This window comes from Gopherus evgoodei, chromosome 14 (genome assembly GCF_007399415.2).
Source record: "Gopherus evgoodei ecotype Sinaloan lineage chromosome 14, rGopEvg1_v1.p, whole genome shotgun sequence".
Classification (NCBI taxonomy): Eukaryota; Metazoa; Chordata; order Testudines; family Testudinidae; genus Gopherus; species Gopherus evgoodei.
Window position 1 is genome coordinate 27712235 of NC_044335.1, and position 18390 is coordinate 27730624.

General features: G+C 48.5%; 1 protein-coding gene across 5 annotated transcripts in view; it reads right to left on the reverse strand.

Annotated features, from left to right (window-relative positions):
- RALY (RALY heterogeneous nuclear ribonucleoprotein) overlaps window positions 1–18390 on the reverse strand; it is a 272414-nt gene that overhangs the window by 22498 nt on the left and 231526 nt on the right. For all 5 annotated transcript variants that reach the window (XM_030533612.1, XM_030533614.1, XM_030533613.1 and 2 more), the window contains one exon: window positions 8028–8100. In XM_030533612.1, the coding sequence (XP_030389472.1) occupies window positions 8028–8100 (73 nt within the window). The remainder of the gene's footprint in view (window positions 1–8027; window positions 8101–18390) is intronic.

The window sequence follows — 18390 nt, forward strand, 5'->3', positions numbered from 1 at the left end:
TTGGGCTACTTTCGAGACACTTAAAGATGTTTTCAGTGCCAAGATTTGCTTCTACACTGTAACAACTACATTAGTTAAGCAGAAATAAAATCTCCCAACAATTCCATTAACACATCATTCCCCAAGATACAAGGCAGAGCAACCTCTGGGAATGGGACAGGATGATTTCCTGGGAAAGGTCAGGGACAGGGCTAGCTGATTTCATTAACTGCTGACATTCTGTTCTGCTCCTGGTCACATTTGGTCCATTTCTCTGTGTGCAGTGGCAAGCAACAAACTCGTAGAGACACAAATGTGATTGGGAGTGACAGGATGAAGGCAAAAACATGTCCTGGGTCAATTTTATTTGGATAATCAACGTGTATGTCCAAAAACGCTTACAGTAAGAAGAAATATTTGAGGTTTGTTATATGACAAACCGGAAGATTGGGCCATATTTTGACACTCATTTTCCAATGAGATTCCTTGGCTTTGCGTGCAATAGTTGTGAGCATACCTATCTTTGGGCACACGCATTCAGTAACAGTAAACTCCCTGTTCACACCTTTATCTGATTTCTGAGCACAGGGAAGGTGTTTTCCATGTTCAAACAGATTCAGTTCTGGCAGGCATAGGTAATGAGACATTTGAAAATCTAAAGCGATATGGAGCCAGATCCTTAGCTGGTGTAAATAGGCATAGCTTCACTGACTTCAATGAAAGCTATAATAATTTACACCAGCTGGTTCTTGGTGGGAGGGACAGGAGGGAGAGAGAAAATACATGATGGCATGTGGTGGTGTAAAATTGCATTGACATGAGCTTGGGATGTATGCTTTAGCCATGAGTGGAGAAGTTACATCCCACTTGAGTGTGTCTGTCTCATTGGTCTGTCTATCACCACGGTATTTGAATGCAGCTACAGCATCTGAGTTACCACACATGGTCCCTGATGTTACAAATTAGAACAAAACTTCTTCAAAACATCTAAAAATGTTTAAATTAGTATTTCTATAGATTAGGGCCTGTGATTTCAGGATCTGAAATCTTATAACTTATCAGAGGTAGAGATGATGACAGAACAAGGAGTAATGGTCTCAAGTTGCAGTGGGGGAGGTTTAGGTTGGATATTAGGAAAAATGTTTTCACTAGGAGGGTGGTGAAGCACTAGGGAGTTGGTGGAATCTCCTTCCTTTGCAGTTTTTAAGAACAGGCTTGACAAAGCCCTGGCTGGGATGATTTAGTTGGGGATTGGTCCTGCTTTGAGCAGGGAGTTGGACTAGATGACCTCCTGAGTTCCCTTCCAATCCTGATATTCTATGATTCTATGATGACAGCTAAATACCACTGAAAAGCTGAGATTCAGTGCTCTCCAGTATGATGTCATAAATGTTTCTAGTCCTGAAAGCAAGTTTAAATTTGTCATTGGTCTGCTAGCCCTGGAATTCATATCAGTATAATTTTTACTTGATCTTAATTTGGGGGAAAGCAAATGTTTATGTATTATCTTTCCTCTCCCTCTCTCTCTCTAAATTGCAGCTGTTTGGAAGATGCTCACAAAGTTGCAGTGGAAATGGGTTAGTGCAGGTAAGGAGTAAATGATGCACAACAAATGCTCTTTATTCCATCCTTGCATGAAATGAGGCAATTGATATCATGGACCACATGTGTGATATATATACATTAAATAAAAAGCTCTCTATCCACTGTGTCTACTGTACAGCGACATATACAGAGAGGGCCCAATTTTCCCTGATGTACATTAAACGCAAACCCAGAGGGCCAAATTCTAATTATAGCCCATGATGGCTTAAATCTGGAATAACTCCTTTTGCGTAATTTGCAAAAACACGCACAAATGAGATCTGACTCCTATATTTCAATGGGGGTGTAATCTGGGCAGGATTTGGTTTAGGGACAAGGGTACATCCACACAAGCCCCTTACAATTTATTTATAGGTTCTGCATACAGATACAGAACATACTCTAACTGTACCCATGTACATGTACACCTACTATATATCAGGGTTTATCAAACAGAGGTTGCCACTTGTGTAGGAAAGCCCCTGGCGGGCTGGGCAGGTGTGTTTACCTGTCCCGTCTGCAGGTCTAGCCGATCACGGCTCCCACTGGCCGCGGATCACTGCTCCAGGCCAATGGGAGCTGTTGGAAGTGGCGGCCAATAAGTCTCTTGGCCCACGCCGCTTACAGCAGCTCTCATTGGCCCGGAGCAGCAATCCGCTCCCATTGGCCCGGAGCAGCGATCCGCGGCCAGTGGGAGCCGCGATTGGCCGGACCTGCGGACGAGGCAGGTAAACACACCTGCCCGGCCTGCCAGGGGCTTTCCCTACACAAGCGGCGACCCCTGTTTGAGAAACCCTGCTATATATACATATGTACACATATTGTATTCCTATATACAGTACTGCATACATATGTACGGTAATTATCAAGACATAGGAGCTGAAGTATAAATTGTTACTTCCTCCTAGGGTTGCCAACATTCTAATCACAGAAAACCGAACACCCTAGCTGCGCCCCTTCCCTGAGGCCCCACCCCTGCTCACTACATTCCCCCTCCCTTGGTGGATCACTCTCCCCCACCTTCACTCACTTTCACTGGGCTGGGGCACGGGGGTGTTGTGCGGGATGGGGTGAGGGCTCTAAATCAGGTTACGGGCTCTGGAGTAGGGCCAGAAATGAGGGGTTCAGCATGCAGGAGGGGGCTATGGGCTGGGGCAGGGGGTTGGGGTGCAGAAGGGGTGAGGGCTCTGGGCTGGGGGTGTGGTCTCTAGGAGGGGCTGGGGATGAGGGGTTTGGGGTGCAGGAGGGAGCTCCAGGCTGGGGGATGGAGCCGAGGGACTCGGAATGTGGGAGGGGACTGTGGGTTGAGGCAGGGGGTTGGGGTGTGGGAGGAAGGAGGCTGTGGGCTGGGGGTGCTGGCTTTGGGGAAGGGCTAGGGATAAGTGGTTTAGAGTGCAGGAGGGAGCTCCAGGCTGGGGGGGTTGGGCTAAGGAATTCAGAATGCAGGAGGGGCCTGTGGGTTGACACAGGGGGTTGGGGTGCAGGAGGGAATGAGGGCTCTGGAGTGGGGCTGGCAATGAGGGGTTTAGGGTGTGGGAGGCTGGTTTGGGCTGGGGCAGGGTGTTGGGGTGAAGGGCGGGTGAGGGCTTTGGGCTGGGAGTGCGGGCTCTGGGGTGCAGGAGGAGGCACTTGGTTTGGGAGGAGTCAGGGCTGGGGGTTGGAGTGCAGGAGGGAGTATGGGCTCTGGGCTGGGGGTGCAGGCTCTGGGGTGGGGCTGGGATGAGGGGTTTGGGTTGCAGGAGGGGGCTCTGGTTTGGGGGGAAGGGAGTTGGGGCTCGGGGTTGGGGCTCAGGCTTACCTCGGGTGGCTCCCAGTCAGTGACACAGTGGGGCTAAGGCAGGCTGCCTGCCTGTCCTGGCTCCCTGCCGCGCCCTAGAAGTGGCCAGCAGGTCCGGCACCTGCTGGTGGGGGTTCAAGAGGCTCCATGCACTGCGCTCACCCTCAGACCCCCCCACACACATTCCATTGGCTGGCTCCTGGCCAATGGGAGTGCGGAGCCGGTGGTCGGGCAGTGCGCGGAGCCCTGTGGCCCCCACGTCTAGGAGCCGGACCTGCTGGCTGCTTCCAGGGCGCAGTGAGGTGCCCCAGGACAGGGAGGGACTAGCCTGCCTTAGCCCCGCAGTACCGCTGACTGGACTTTTAATGGCCTGGTTGGCGGTGCGGACCAGAGCAGCCGGGATCCCTTTTTGATAGGGTGTTTCGATCGAAAACTGGACACCTGGTCACCCTATTTCCTCAATAGTTAAAAAATGATTTTCCATCATTCAGACCCATAATCTTTCCCTCTATGCTGAGTTTTATGGCTCTGAAATCACTGAGTAACTCTGTAACTCCCTCTCACACCCACTCCTTCCCATCCAGTCTGACTTGCTGGAATTTCATTTCATTTCATTTCCATTCCAGGGACAAAGGTTTAGAACAGACTGCAGACTTTAATGGCATCTGCCCCATAACTGTCTGCAACAGTTTATAAGCCCATGGCAGACAACCTGAGCCATCATAGATCATATTCTCAGTGACTATCCCTGTGGGTAAAGGCACAGTATGCAAAATGCAGTTCCCTGCTGATTTTAGATGCTAACTACTGGGCTCTGAAGGTCTCAGCAGAAGCTATTCTCAGAGAGGGGCATCAGACATGCCCACCATTACTGCGAGTGGGTGGGTTCTTTTCTTTTCGGAATCTATAGTACTGATGAATGATCTTGGATTGACAGCTCTGGCGCCTGAAGTCTTCTATAGCATGGGAAGTGGCAGCGTGAACTTCTTCCAAAGTAACTTTCTAATGTGGTTCAGCTTTGACTTGGAGGTATCATCTCTGGACACTATCTGACTCAGGGGGGATGAAGATAGCATCCTTGGGAGCTCGAGACAACAATGCAAAACTGTCTGTCTTCGGACAGGAGGACCTTGAAGGAGATGATCAAGGAGCTCATGTAGCAGGGTTAGGGAGAAAGTGAATTGAGAGGAAGATGCTGCCAGGATTGGGAACAGGGAGGAAGAATCCATTTGGAGGAAGTAAGGAAAGGAAGATTTAGATGTCCAGAGGACACCATCTGTAGGAGACTGATAAATTTTTGGGATGCAGGCAGGGATTCCTGAAGTTTTGGTTAGCATGGTCCCACGCAGGGACATGTTACCAGCAGGGAGGTGCCTCCCATTTCTGGACACAATTTGTGCCGCTGTTAAATTGCCGGGGTGAGTACGAGCACATGTGCCTCCACCTGCGGCACCTGACTGTGGACACAAAGAGAGTAATCAGAGGTGCGAGCGCTCAGATTTGAACCCCGGCTTGAAACTTGGATTTCTGAAAGCTTGGCCCATAACATCCACTTCAGAGACATGTCACCATTTCCCTGGGGAGGGAAGCAACAAAGGTGGCTGGAAGTAACAATAACAAAGGAACTGTAACCCAGACCATACTTGCCATTTAACCTCACTAGCCAGAGCACATAGCCAGCAATATTGATGTACCTTAAATACACAGGGTCAATGGCAAAACTCCCATGGACTTCAATGGGGCCAGGATTTTACCCCAGAGTAATCCGCATCTCCAAACACTAGGACAGAAATACCTCGTTGGGCCCTTCCCCCATCTGCTTGGAGCCAGTCTGTTTCCCTCTGAGCTGCCTGTTAGTAAACTGGCTCCGATCTTCCCTACTGTTCTGTTTCCCTCTTACACGTTCCTCTTAATTTTGGCCTGTTCATTATTTCAGGGTGTTTCTTAGTGTCCTAAATCAGAGGCTCCAGGCTCAGAAGAAAGCTATTGCCCACCATGGTTTCATGTAATTAAAAATAATAAATAAACGCCTGCCCTACTTTAACAGCCACCAAGTAATAAAACTCAAATCCCCAAAGCAGCATCATTCTGTCGTCCTCTCTCCCAACAATTACAGAGCAGTGGGATGCCCGCCAGGGAAGCATCAATAAAATGCAGCTACAGGAAGAAACAGAAGCCAGTTTACAGTGGGTTAAATTCCTGCTAGGGCAGAGAGGCAGCAGTTCACCATAACCAGAAAGTTATGTTTTCTTACATATTTTTCCATTTCTCCTTTTCTTTGTTCTTCTCTTTTGCTCCATCTCCCTGTTCCATCCTCTCCCTGTATCTGCATTTCCTTTCTTTCAATTCTCTCTCCAGCGCTTGCATTTTCCCTTTCATCTACCTCTTGTTTTCCCTTCCTTACTAACCACTTTTTTTTCCATGAGAAAAAACACTATTGTCTCCTAGTTTCCCTTTCTAAAAAATATCCCACCACCACCACGTCTCCTTCCCTTGTTATCTGCAGGTGTTACCGACACCATGTGGTCAAAAATCATGAGTCAAACCCCATAAAATCAAGACTGGCATAAAAATCACGAGATTTTATAAAAACCCAACACATTTTGGGGTTCCTTTTATTAGCCTTCTGGGTTTTAAATCTTCCCTTGGGTCACATTTTAAAGTTTTTTCTTTGCAACCAGAAACCTACTGTATTTTCAAATGACAGCTGAGTTTCTCTTGTATTCACATGACTCCAGGGGCAGGGGTTTAAGAAAACCATCAAAAGTAATGAGATTCATGATAGAATCTGGAGAGCTGGCAATGCTATCTCATTCCAATTCACCCTGCACGCCTTCACTTGCCTCAGGACCTGCCCCCAAATCCCATGGCTCCTCCCATTTTCCTGTTCTCTAACTTCCTAGTCTTTCCATTGCTCCATGCTCCCCCCTCATTTGTTCTTTCATTTTTCCTTCCTTCTCTCGGCTTCTCCATTCTGCCCTCTCATTCCCCATTCTCTCCTGCTTCCCCATGTGTCAGGGTCCCTGGCACTGTTTGCTTAGCCCTCTCACTTTCTTCTGTTTCATTTTATCTCCTTCCCTCTCTCTTCCCATCATTATTTCTTTCACCCTCTCCCCATGGTCTTCCCTATGAAATTTCCCCTGGTACTCCCCTCCCTTGTCCCCCTACACCTGCTTCCCCACACTTCAAGGTCACCCTGCCCCACAGTCTCCCACTCTGAAGTCCTCTCTGTCCCTCCATCCCCCACATCTCCCCTCTCCAAAATCTCTCCAGCAAAGCCCCCTCCACTGTTTCAGGCCTTATTGTCCATCCCCCAGCCCCCCACTCCTGTCTCTCATTCTCCTTCTTCCTCATCTGGAGGGAAGAAGAAGAGGAGGACCGGTGGCTGGGTGACTGGCTGGTGGCTGGGTTCCCCCTGGCTGCATCCATCTCATCCACTCTTAGCTGCCAGGGGATGGGGGTTGGGCAGGGGGACAGACTGGCCCCTACTGGCAGGATGCTGCACTGCAGCTGCCTCCTGCCTGCCTGCACCTGTTTGGCTTGACAGAGCTGAGCCTGGGATATTCAGAGTGGCTGAACGGAGCCTGACATTCAAATGCCATTAAAGTCAGTGAAAGCTGGGCTGCTCCTAACTCCCTTGGACCATTCTGTCTATGTTTTTTAAAACTGGCCCACCCACCTGGAGAAGCGCTCCTAGAGCCTCCTCCCTTGTCCTGCAGCCATGGCTTTCAGCCACTGCCAGCACAGTCCAGTGAAAGGCTCTGTACCCCACTCGGGCCATCCAGTGCTCTCTGACCTGATGACTCTGGAAGTGAAACACCTCAGTGGACTGTGATAGAGAGCAGAAATGTCTCCTTCCCCCAGCCCAGTGTCTCCATGCCATTATCAGAAATGATTACCATGTCCCCCCTGCCCTCTTTAATGCAGGCCCTACAGCACTTGATGTGTCTCTGGCTGCTGGCAGGCACTGTCAAAAGACTGCACCGGGTGCCTGATCTGGGCAAAGACAAAAGCCCTGGGATAACCATTCGGCAGAACAATGGCTTGTTTCCCTTTCATCTCCAGATGAGGCTTTTCAAGGTGTGGAAGCAGGGCTGAAAAGCGGCTGTTGAAAAGAACACGGAGATTTGCTTAAAGCAATTACACGACTTGAAAGCAAGTTGCTGGGGGAGGCCGTGGAGGGAAGGTTCATTAACATGAGAGTTGGGTATCAAAAGCGAGCGAAGCTTTATGGATCCAGCAGTGTGGGATGGAAACCTCTGAATTTGCCAGCTGTTTTCCTTTGACTCATGCTGTGTCAAAGCTGAATAGATCATTTATTCCCTCCCTCTGGGGGGCCCAGTGAAGACTCCCATAAAGCTGTTGCTTCCCCCTTGTATCGTCTGGCCAATCCTAGGCTATGCCAGCAAGCATCCTTGGCCCACCATCCCTTGTGCTCACTGTAGCCTACCGTGGAGGTTGGGCTGCTTCAGGTACAAGCCTGGGGTTCAGAGTAGCCCAGCTCTGTGGTGGATTGCAGCAGGAAGAACTGAATGGGTAGTGGGCAGCATTAGGGCTTGGCACTAAGATTTATGGTACAGGCCGGGAGCGGGCGCTCGGAGAGTCCAGCCAGAGGAGTGTGACATATCAGCCCTGGTTGGGATCCCCTGCTGCCTCACTCTGGGGAGGTGACATCCTGAAGACCTACCTATATAAGGCGGAGGTTGCTCTCTTCAGCCCTTTGGGTCTGTTGGGTTTAGGTTCTCCTGCCATGTTGATATCTGAAATGAATCAAACCCCTGAATTAATGTCAGCGTATAAAACTCATCTCACACAGCGCTGGCTCTCTGAGTACATGCAGCCCTCTTGTTGACACAGATGCAATCCCCACATCATATGGTTCAATTACCGGCCCATACAGACTCCTAGCAGGGAGCTGTGTATTGTGCTAATCAAACAGTTTTGTCAAGCTTCTGCGGCCTCTGCTAGCACTATGAGACTCCTGCTGGGCTTTGTCCACATGTCCCAAGCAGCGGTTCTTTCCACAAACCTCTTTTCCCTTACCTAAGGCAGCTGGCAAACAATCAGCTTCTAATCAGAGAACCCACTGCACGCATGCTAATCCAGGCACCTAATGTCCCTTGCAGCTCATGCCTTTCTAGGATTGGCTTCCAAGGAGAATTCAGTGCTCTCTTTACAAAACACGCCGAATGTGTAAGCCCCTCGCTGCTGCTGGCTGATAGGTGCAATTTATAAAGTATAAAATTAATGCTAAATATAGGACACAAAGGAAAGGTCTGAAGTCCCCTTTGAGGTCTCCTCTGATTCATCTGTTCTAAAAGCTGCACAAGGTGCAGAAGCATGTCTGCAGTCACCCCAATTGATCTCATAGGCAGGTTTCATTCCAGCGACGGTGAGAATGAAATTTTCTGATCGGCCGAGGAAATCTCTGTCCTGAACCTCCACGCTGAATGAGCGCATTGGACGTGAGTATAGAGAGATATGGCCAATTTCATGATGTCTGCGCAAAGTTTAGGCAAACTAATTCTGGGCACAGACACAAAACTGCACAGAAACAATCCATCAGTGTGGTAACATATTGCACTGTCCTACTTTCCCAGCTTGGGAGTGAGCAATTCTCTTCTGCCTGGCAGAGCTTCCCAGGACCGCTCCCCCTCAGTTCTTTATGACTTGTGCCCACCAGAACCAGTGTGCTGCCAGCCAGTCCCCTCCTTTGAATCCAGGGAATGCAGCCAGATAGCAGGGTGAGAGGTGCTTTTGACCAATGTGCGCATGCTTGGAGGGGAGAGGGGACAGAAGGAGGAAGCACACACAGCATGTGTACCACTCCCAGGAGAGCGGTGCTAAGTTTGCTGGGTTTCATTCACACTGGGGTTCTACTATTATTATTACAGCTTTTCTTTATTACCATCGCTGTCGGGAAACCTCGTCCTGGGCCAGCACCCCATTGTGCTAGGTGCTGTACAAACACAGGTCTACAATTTGTGTACAAGACAAGATGCTGGAAGTGAAATTGGCTAAGAGTAGCCTACCCTGAACAATTCCTCTTCTAATTCTCCTTGCCGCTTACACAGTCAATTCTTGTGGACATTTATTGAGTCATCCCTTTGTCATCCTTAGGCCATGCTCCCAACAAAACTGCTGCGCTTTTAAGTTCTCTGTTGATACGTCTACACTGCAAAAAAAACCCTGTGCCCATTGGTCACAGAGCCCAGGTCAACTGACTCAGGCTCATGGGGCTTGTACTATGAGGCTAAATTTAGAAGTGTAGACATTTCTACTCGGGCTGGAGCCTGGGCTCTGAGACACCCCCCCTTGCCGGATTTCAGAGCCTGGGTGGGACCCTCGACACTGCTATTTTTAGCCCCGTAATGCAAGCCCCAGTCAGGTGACCCAGGCTCTGCGACTTGCTGCTGTTTTGTTTTGCAGTGTAGACATACCCTGAGTGGCGTATGGTATAGCATAGGTCTCCCAGGGGCTCACAAGGGTACAGCTGAGCCTGGAGCCCTCATCTGTGAATGATGCATAGCCGCCAAATTTTGTGCATCTTCACGCATGCCATTTACGCAAGTGACTGAATGGGCTAATTTGGGTATTTGCAAGCAATTTACCTATATTCATAAACTTCATCTTATGGTCAACACACTCTGCCCCAAGCAATGACGGGGACAGGATGAGGAGCTGCACAAAACTTAGCAGCTGTGGTACAGCAGGTGGAAGGGTGTGTGGCTGGATGGCTTGGGGAGAGGTGCTGAACGGTGCCTGGAGGCAGCCTGGGAGGTAGCTGGGCAGGTGTGGAAGGCTGCGGGGGTGGCTGAATACTGCGAGACCTGTAGCGAGTGGTGGGATAGCGGTGGGTGCTTGGCTTCTGGGTGCTGGGTGTTGGAGGGTAGCTCAGTGCTGAGTGGGCAAGTCTGACAAGGAAGCTGGGGGATGGCTGGGATGTAGTAGAATGAATGACCGCTGGGGCATCTCTGGTGCATGGTGGGTAGCTGCAGATGCGGGGTAAGTTGGAGCTGGGTGTCAGGCTGGCTGTGGGTGCTGGGTTGGAGAGCCTGGGAGGTAGCTGAGTGAGTGGTTGCTGGGGCATTGCAGGTGGGGGTGGGGTGCTTCGGAGTACTGGGTGCATGGGTGATGGAGTAGATGGGAATGGCAGAGTAGCTGGAGCTGCAGGGGTAGCCGTAGGGGTGAACATATGCTGGCTGTCTTCTCAGGAGTGAGTACTGCGGTGCCTGGGGCATGTTTGCTGATGCTCTGTGATGGGGAAACCAATGCAGCTTGTCGGCAGGGTGAGGTTGCCTAGGGCCAGTATTGGGTCCCTTACTTGATGCTGCTGTCTCCTCCCACCCCCTTTTTCCTGGTGGTGATCCAGCAGGATGAAGACAGCGAGGAGAAGCAGACAGCTCATTTGACTGCAAGGAGCCTTCCCCCAGCAAAGCTGGAAGCATGAGGAGCCACTGATCTGTGGGAACATGATGGGACTGGCTGCCACATGCATGAGTGTCACTGGAGCAGCCCGGCTGATGCCAGAGAGGTTTGGCAGGAAATTAAATCTTGAAACATTTGTGTCTTTAGACTAAATTTGTCAGGACCGAGTTAAATTTCTATTCTTATTTTTTTCCATTATTTATATAGCGCAAAAAGTGTACTAGGCACTGTATGGACAAATAAGGATACACAGCCCCGCCCCGAGGAACTTAGCGCCCAAACAAAGAGCTTACAGTAACGCGCAAGTAGCTGAATTTCAAGTTAACTTGTAGATGGAATCATTTTCAGGAGCTCCAGGCAAGCTGCAGAGCTAATAAACGCAGAAAAAGCAGTGCCTAGGCTATACTTACAAAATATGGCTGCACAAGAACATATGAGGGTTACGGACAGAACCAAATGCAAAATGGGGTTGTCCGAATATGAAGGCCCTAAATCTGCCCTCTTGAGAACTTGGAGGGTGGGCATTCTGCTGGTGGGCTCTCACTGGCCAAAAGGCTTTCGATGGCATGTGTCCAAACCCTTTGTTTGGTGGCCTTCAGGGTGCTCAGTTTTGCCAGACCTATTGAATCGAAGGCCTGTAATACTTCGCAGCATTGGATTAGAGTATAGTGCCAGGCTCATCTACTCAATGAAGCATTTGTCTGACCGTGGGCTAATATTATGGAGATTTGTTTCGTCTTGTGAGGTGGGGGGGGCTGATACGAGGGTTGGTTGGTATTGCAGCACCACTGAGCCTACGGGAGGTCGATGTTTTGTTCCTGTCAATGGACACATAGTACATTGTGAAATAAATTAAAATGAATGGGCCTGAATTTTCCACTGCCTTGTGCAGTCACTTATCCCTGTGCAAAAGTGGTTGGGAAACATGACTGAATCACAGTGGACACATTTTATACCCACTGAAACATGATCTATTGGAGAGGGGCTTGAAAGGTGCCGGGGGATAAGCAGAATACTGTAGCAGCTCAGACAAGAACGGCAGACACCGAAGCACTGACATTACATGCAGAATATCAGGACTTTTCAACAGCATTTAATACAGCTTCTTTGGTGCTAATTCCCGTTCTTGTCTGAACAATGGTGGCAGGAAAGACCCTGCTCTCCAGGAAGGGGTGTTTCATTCATAGAGTACCTGCAGTATTTCCTGCAAAGCCAGGACGGTCATTATGGGAAATGAGCCGGGCTGTTCAGAAAGCAGTGCACCTGGGTGACCCCCTAAGGATGGAGGCACCAATCTGATCAAATATAACAACAGATCTGAACCTTCATCTCCCACTCAAACTTGGAGTCTTTTTCGAGGCTTGAAATTGTTTTAATTGGTGCTTCTGGTCTCAGTCAGAGGTAAAAATCCCAAAACGAACTGGGCCAGATCCTGAGCTGATATAATCAGCATAGCTCTGCTGAAGCTCTGCCAGTTTACCCCAGCTGAGCATCTGGCTCAGAGAGAGTGGCTGTTGTTAAATTAACAGTGTTGCCAACTCTCACGCTTTTATCATGGGTCTGGTAATAGTGCTATTTCTTAGCATGTCTTGTGATTAGGTGAGATTCTCAGCTTTCACTGGGAAAAAAGAAATGTGTAGCCCTCGTGGCTGCAGAGAAAAGCTTGAAACGTGACCTGAGTGCATCTTCAAAATTCAAAAAAAAAAAAAAAAAAGGAAGGAAGGAAAATAAACAGATCCCCCAAGTTTTCGTCGTTGTTTCTCTTTTACAATCTCATGATTTTAAGCCAATCTCGTGATTCTGGGGGCTTGACCTGTGCTTTTTGAACACTTGGGGTTGGCAGTACTGGAAACTTGCCAAGAATGATTGCTCTTGCTTTGACTTCCAGGCCCATTTCTACGTCATATCAGCCTGAGTGTAAGTTTAGAGAACCAAAGATCTGATTTCTTTGAGGTGCCGTTTCACTTTTGTAGGTGAATCGAGATGGTCCTGAACCTCAACCCACTCCAAATTTGCCCCCCACCACTAAAAAATAAAACATTACAAACCCTTTGAATAGGCAGCACTCAGACAATTCCCAGTCAATGCTCCTCCCCCTGAGCATGGTTCAGCGTATTGTGACATGAGAAGATCAGGGGAAGTGGGAGGGGCCGCTAATAGAAAAAGAGGAGAAGGGGCAGGGAAGGGGACGGTGGCTGGATGTGGCAACCAAGACAAGCTAAGTGGTGCCAGTGGTGGGCACAGGTCATCTGTCCTCTGCCGCCCTGCACCCTGTTGTCAGTTTCTCTCTGTCTATGGAGGTCTAGGAATGGGCATGGATGGCACAAGGAGGTGACTGAATTTCACTGGCAATTAGTCCTTCCCAGCTGTGCCTGTGGGGACAGCTGTGCCAGATGAGGTGTTCAACCCTGGCTAGAAAGCAGGTGGTGTTGGCATTGCTGCTCTCTGCCAGAGGCAGGAGGCTATATCCTCTGCCTGGGGCTCTACAGACATCCGTGGAACGTGAAAGCCGGGAGAGGCTCTTAATTAACATCTGCCAGGTGCCTTCCCTGTCTACCCCTGCTCACCTGTTGGGGAGAGGCTTTGGGGGCTATTTGAGCAGCTGCAACCTCCCCTTTTTAGAAGACCCCTTTGGGGGTGATTTGAGCAGCTGCCAGGCAGGGACTCTGGCCCACTGTCCTATGGGACTACACTTCCTTTTCTACACAGCCTGCTGTGTGTGAATTTGCAGGATTCCCACGGTCCCCTGATAAGGAAGGGGAGTGATCTGGAGTCTGGAGAACTGTCAGCTGAGTTCTGGTTGCAGAAGGCTTGTTATTGAGGATGAGGTAAAAGGGAGACAGTTTTCAGTTCCTAGATGGAGCATGCAGTGCTGCCAGCTATAACAATCATCCTTTCAGTTGCAGGCTGATCTGATCCATGGGGAAGTCATTGAGTGAGAATAGTAACTAGAGAACCCCGGAATGTCCCAATCTGTGAGTCACTCCTCTGCTCTGACCTCCCTGCAGGAAGCATGGCTGGGCAACTTTTGCCTATTTGTAGTAAATTCTATGTAACGGTTGCTTCCGATGAGTGCATGACCTCCCTCTCCCAACAAGGTCTTGTCCATGCAACTGTGAGTTCTGGTGACCATCGTGGTGACATCTGGAATGGGAGTAAGTGACACTGCAGCTGCATTTCACCTCTGACCTTCAATTCAGCTTCTGCTTTGAAGGGAAGACACGTGAAAAGCAGTTTCCATTGCAGGCCAAAATCTACCTGCTTGAACAAACTCAAGATGGACTTTCACTGGGTAAATAACAACGCAGCCTCTTTAAAACTTATCCAGCATTCACGTTTTTATTTCAGATTGTCATACTCAAATCAGAGCAAGGTGAGGATGGCTTTAAAATTTCTTATACTAGATGTCTAGCACTGTTGGTGCCCTCAGCACAACCCCCGCGTGCTGGAGGGTTAGAAATGCCAATTTTTGATTAAGAATGCTGTCTGCAGCTCCAATTCTCAGTTTGTACCTGGTGACAAGAGCTCCTCAGCGTGTGGCATTTCAGAGCAATGTGCAAAATAAGGATGCAGCTGGGGATGGTTTGTCTCAGGCAACTGGTAATAGGCTAGAGTAAAGCTTGTCACTGTGGGGGAGACAGAACTTTCTCTGGGTATGGTTCAAGACTGTGGCATGAACTGCCTCTAGAATTAGGGACCATCACAAATCTCACCACTTTCCTTTCCAAGGTCAGGTGCATTTCTTTGACCTTGCCTTCTGTCACATAAACACAGAGCAACAGGTATATTGATTTTTTTTAAAAGCAACTACCAGAACAAGACACTCCCCTGCACATGCTTCTCCCTCTGGGGAGATGACAAGAGAACAAACAACCTGTGACAGATGTGCAGTCACTTTTCTTGATGAACGGCTGGAAGGCGCTCAGAGGCTATGGTGACAAGCTTGTATAGGGACTTATATAGAACAGACTAGAAGAATAAAGACTTTCACATCTGTCTGTCACTGGCAGAAGCACTACCCTAGACCAGCTGCTGGCATTTCAATCAGTTGGTCAGAGCAGGTCAGCATGACTTGGTGATTAAAACACAAGTGGCTGCTAGGGCCTTTACTACACTAGTGCTCCCATGGCTGCTATGGCACCATCAGTAAAGCTACAAGAGGCAGGTCTCCAGTGGAAGTTTTTAAAGAAAAAATTGACATCTGCAAGAGGAAACATGGTCCAATGGGCAGGGCCTGGGACTCAGGAGAACGAGTTTCTATTCCTGGCTCTGCCGCTTCGCAAATGGCAAGAGAGGATAGCCAAGGCCAGATTAATGAGCCAGGAGGCAGCTTTGGAAGAGTCTTGGTGTAAATCTGAAATGCCACCAGCAAATGATCGAAGTGGCAACTGATTTACAATGTGGTCCATAGCTTGTGACTGCTGTCCAGTCACATTATGCGTTTTCTCTCCTCTTCCAGAGGTGTAGGAGATGATAGCATTTGCCAGGTTATATTCTGAAATGGTTCAGTACAGGCCATTGCTTCCAGCGTAGGTTGAAACCTGGAAGTTATTTTGAGGGGTCAGCAATTAGGTGTTTGTTTGAGATATTAGCATTATCCCAGAATTCTTTCCAGTGCGCTTTGGGATTGAAGAGGATGCTTTAAGAGCTTTAGCCTCATCCCAAGAAGGCTTGGGGGATTTCAGATGTGTCTTTGGAAAGTTCTGGAGATGCTCAAGAATTGGTAAATCCACATCAGCCATGGTTCCATTGTACTTACAGGCTATGTGCGTGTGTATCTCCAGATTTTGGGTTGGGGTATATGTGCCAGAATGGGCAACAATTGGATGGGTGTTCATTTATATGTTCCAGGTGTAATACTCATTGCAGCATTGAGCTGCTTGTCTGGAAAACTGGTATATGAGCTGCCTGCTCAGACTGGTGTGCAATATTTAGCGGGCAGGTACACCAGCCAAGAGTTGCTATTTGAAGTGTGTGTGCATTGACAGCCCACGTTGTGCTCATGAGTTTTAGGACAAGAGTAGTCCTTGCTTTTACTTTTTCACATCTTTTCCAGATGAGCTTTAGAAGTCAGACTTCTATCCAAGGTTACGCTCAAGTACTTCAGACAGGGCTCATTTCAGACTGTTGACTGAGAAAGGAGACATGAAGTGGTTCCTTGACGGCTTTGTTGTTTCGGTGACAGGCTGTTAGCAGGGTTTCAGAGGCACTGGGATGGAGTTTCCAGTACTGAGGTGGGTGGAGAGGATGTTGCTGATGGTGGTAAGGTCTTTGCCGTGTGGCACAATGGCAACACCATTGGCACAGATGAATTTATGCCAAGTTTTATCAGGTAAGTTGCTAATGCAGATGTCGAATAGTGAAGGAGCCAGCACAGATTCTTGAAGTAGACTATCACAGAGGGTGCATGCTTTGCTGATATACCCACTGAATAGGAAATGGTATCTATGGTTGCTCAACATAGTGGCCAGGAGTCATATAGTGCTATGGCATCTGATAGCCTTTGATGCCTTGAGCGATAGCCCATATCTCCATAGCATGTTGTACGCAGTGGAGAAATCTATTAGCACTGATCCAGTTTTTAGATTCCACCTGAAGCCAGCCTCAGTGCGACCAGTAATGCCGAGAACCTAATCGCAGAATCTTCGTCCCAGTCTGAAAACAGTCTATTGCTTTGGCAGGATGGCCTCAAACATAGGAGTGAGAAGGCCAGTGAAACCCTATCCATTAACTGGTGAATTATGGAGAGGAGTGATATTGGACCACAGCTGGTTTCCCATGTTTGCGATGTCAGTGACTATCACCTCACACCAGTATTTTGGGATCTTTTCGGTCAAAAATATGGCAGTGAATACATCTGCCAACTATCCTCTTCTCTTTGCTTCCAAATTCTTGAGGAATTTGGGATATATCATTCTTGCCAGAAGCTTTCTCATTTTTAGTGGTGATGCGGTGACTATTTCTTCTCTAGTGTCTGGGGCTGAGAGTGAAGTGCCGAGGCTTTGTCAGACATTCGAAAGTGCTCTCTCTGAACCTTCTGTCTAGTCAGTTTGTCAGTTCTGGTTGTTGAATTCCAGAGAAGGTGTGAGGTGATAGCATTAGCCGTCATTTTCGATTGATGGTATTTTGCTGGGTCAGCAACTCCAGGCACATGGAGGAGTGCCCAAACGTTGCGACTGCAGTGAGTGAAGTCAAGACTCTCCACTGTCTCATTCCATCTTCTCGGGCTCACAGAGTTCAATGCTTCTATTAGTGCTTTTGCTGCATCCAGATCACTGCTCTTCTCACACTTTTTAAAGAGTGCCTCTGTCTCTGGCTGCCAGCAAGGAGTGCAGACCTCGCCATAGCCACGAGAAATGTGTTTCACAGCAGCTTTGATAAGAAGGTGAACAAGGTCATAATATTTTAGGAATAACTAGATATGCTGCATCCTGTCTTTAACTGCTGTGGTACATGCAACCAGGGCTTTGGAGCTGTGCTCTGGCTCTGCTCCAGCTCCAGGCAAAAACCTGCAGCTTCAATGCTCTGAAGCTGCTTCGCGCTCCAGCTCTGGGCTCTGCTCCAAAGCCCTGCATGCAACTCAGTTTGCTTTGCAGAAATTCTAGCATCATTTCAGCATTGATTCAATCAGCAGAACTCAGCAGCTGACCTGCATAATGGTGCAGTGGTGTTGGCTGCATGGAAAGTTTCCAAGCACTGTTTGTAAAGCTTGCAAAGGGACATCAATATTGTCCTTCATCAGAAAACAGAGGGCTGGGTTTTGTTTAGTGGCTGAGTGAAAGTTCCCTACGTGTTTAGGGTTGTAAAGAAGGTAGACATTTACAAATGAGGCCCAGTTTGTGAGTTGCTCACCAGCTGTATCATTTCTGCTATAGCCCCATTGCGAGTGGTGGCTATTAAAGTCACCAGGGTACACAGGTGGATGGGGAAAAGATGGTGATGTGGGCTCCTGCCATTCAAGATTTGGAGGTTTGCGGATGTTTGTTACGGTCATTCAGTTCTCTGATTCTTATTGCAACAATAGAGTTTCCCCTCATCTTGGATTCCTCCAGGACCGCAACATTTTTAAGACCACGGCTGATGGATGTGGCACGACTGTACCTCATGTTGTTCATAGTGCAATGAGTTCATAGCCATACATTTAGTATCTTGCAGCTTGCTCAGACTCCGCAGCGTGAGTTTCTTGTAGAACAGCAACATCAATGTTAATCACCTAAGAACTCAGCAAAAATAGTCACCCTTAGTATGCGACAGATTGTCCACTTTATGTTGATCTACACATAGAGCAGATCCTGCAGTTCCTCAAGGCTGCTCCTGACAAGGACTCTTAACAAATGTCACAGGACAGGACAATAGCCTTCATGTGGGGCTCTGTTGCATGTTATTGGCTAACATAATGCATTTTGCTGACCTCCTGGTATGATTGTCTCTGCCACTGATCTCTTATATTACCTTGGGTGAGTCACTTTACTTATCTGTATCCGTGTTTCCCATCCCACCCTTCTCAGTTTAGTTTCCGAGCAGTTCAGGACAGCTCACTTGATGTATGTAGAGTGCCTAGCACAACAGAGCCCTGATCTTAGTTTGGGCCTCTAGGTGTGACCAGAATATAAATAATAATA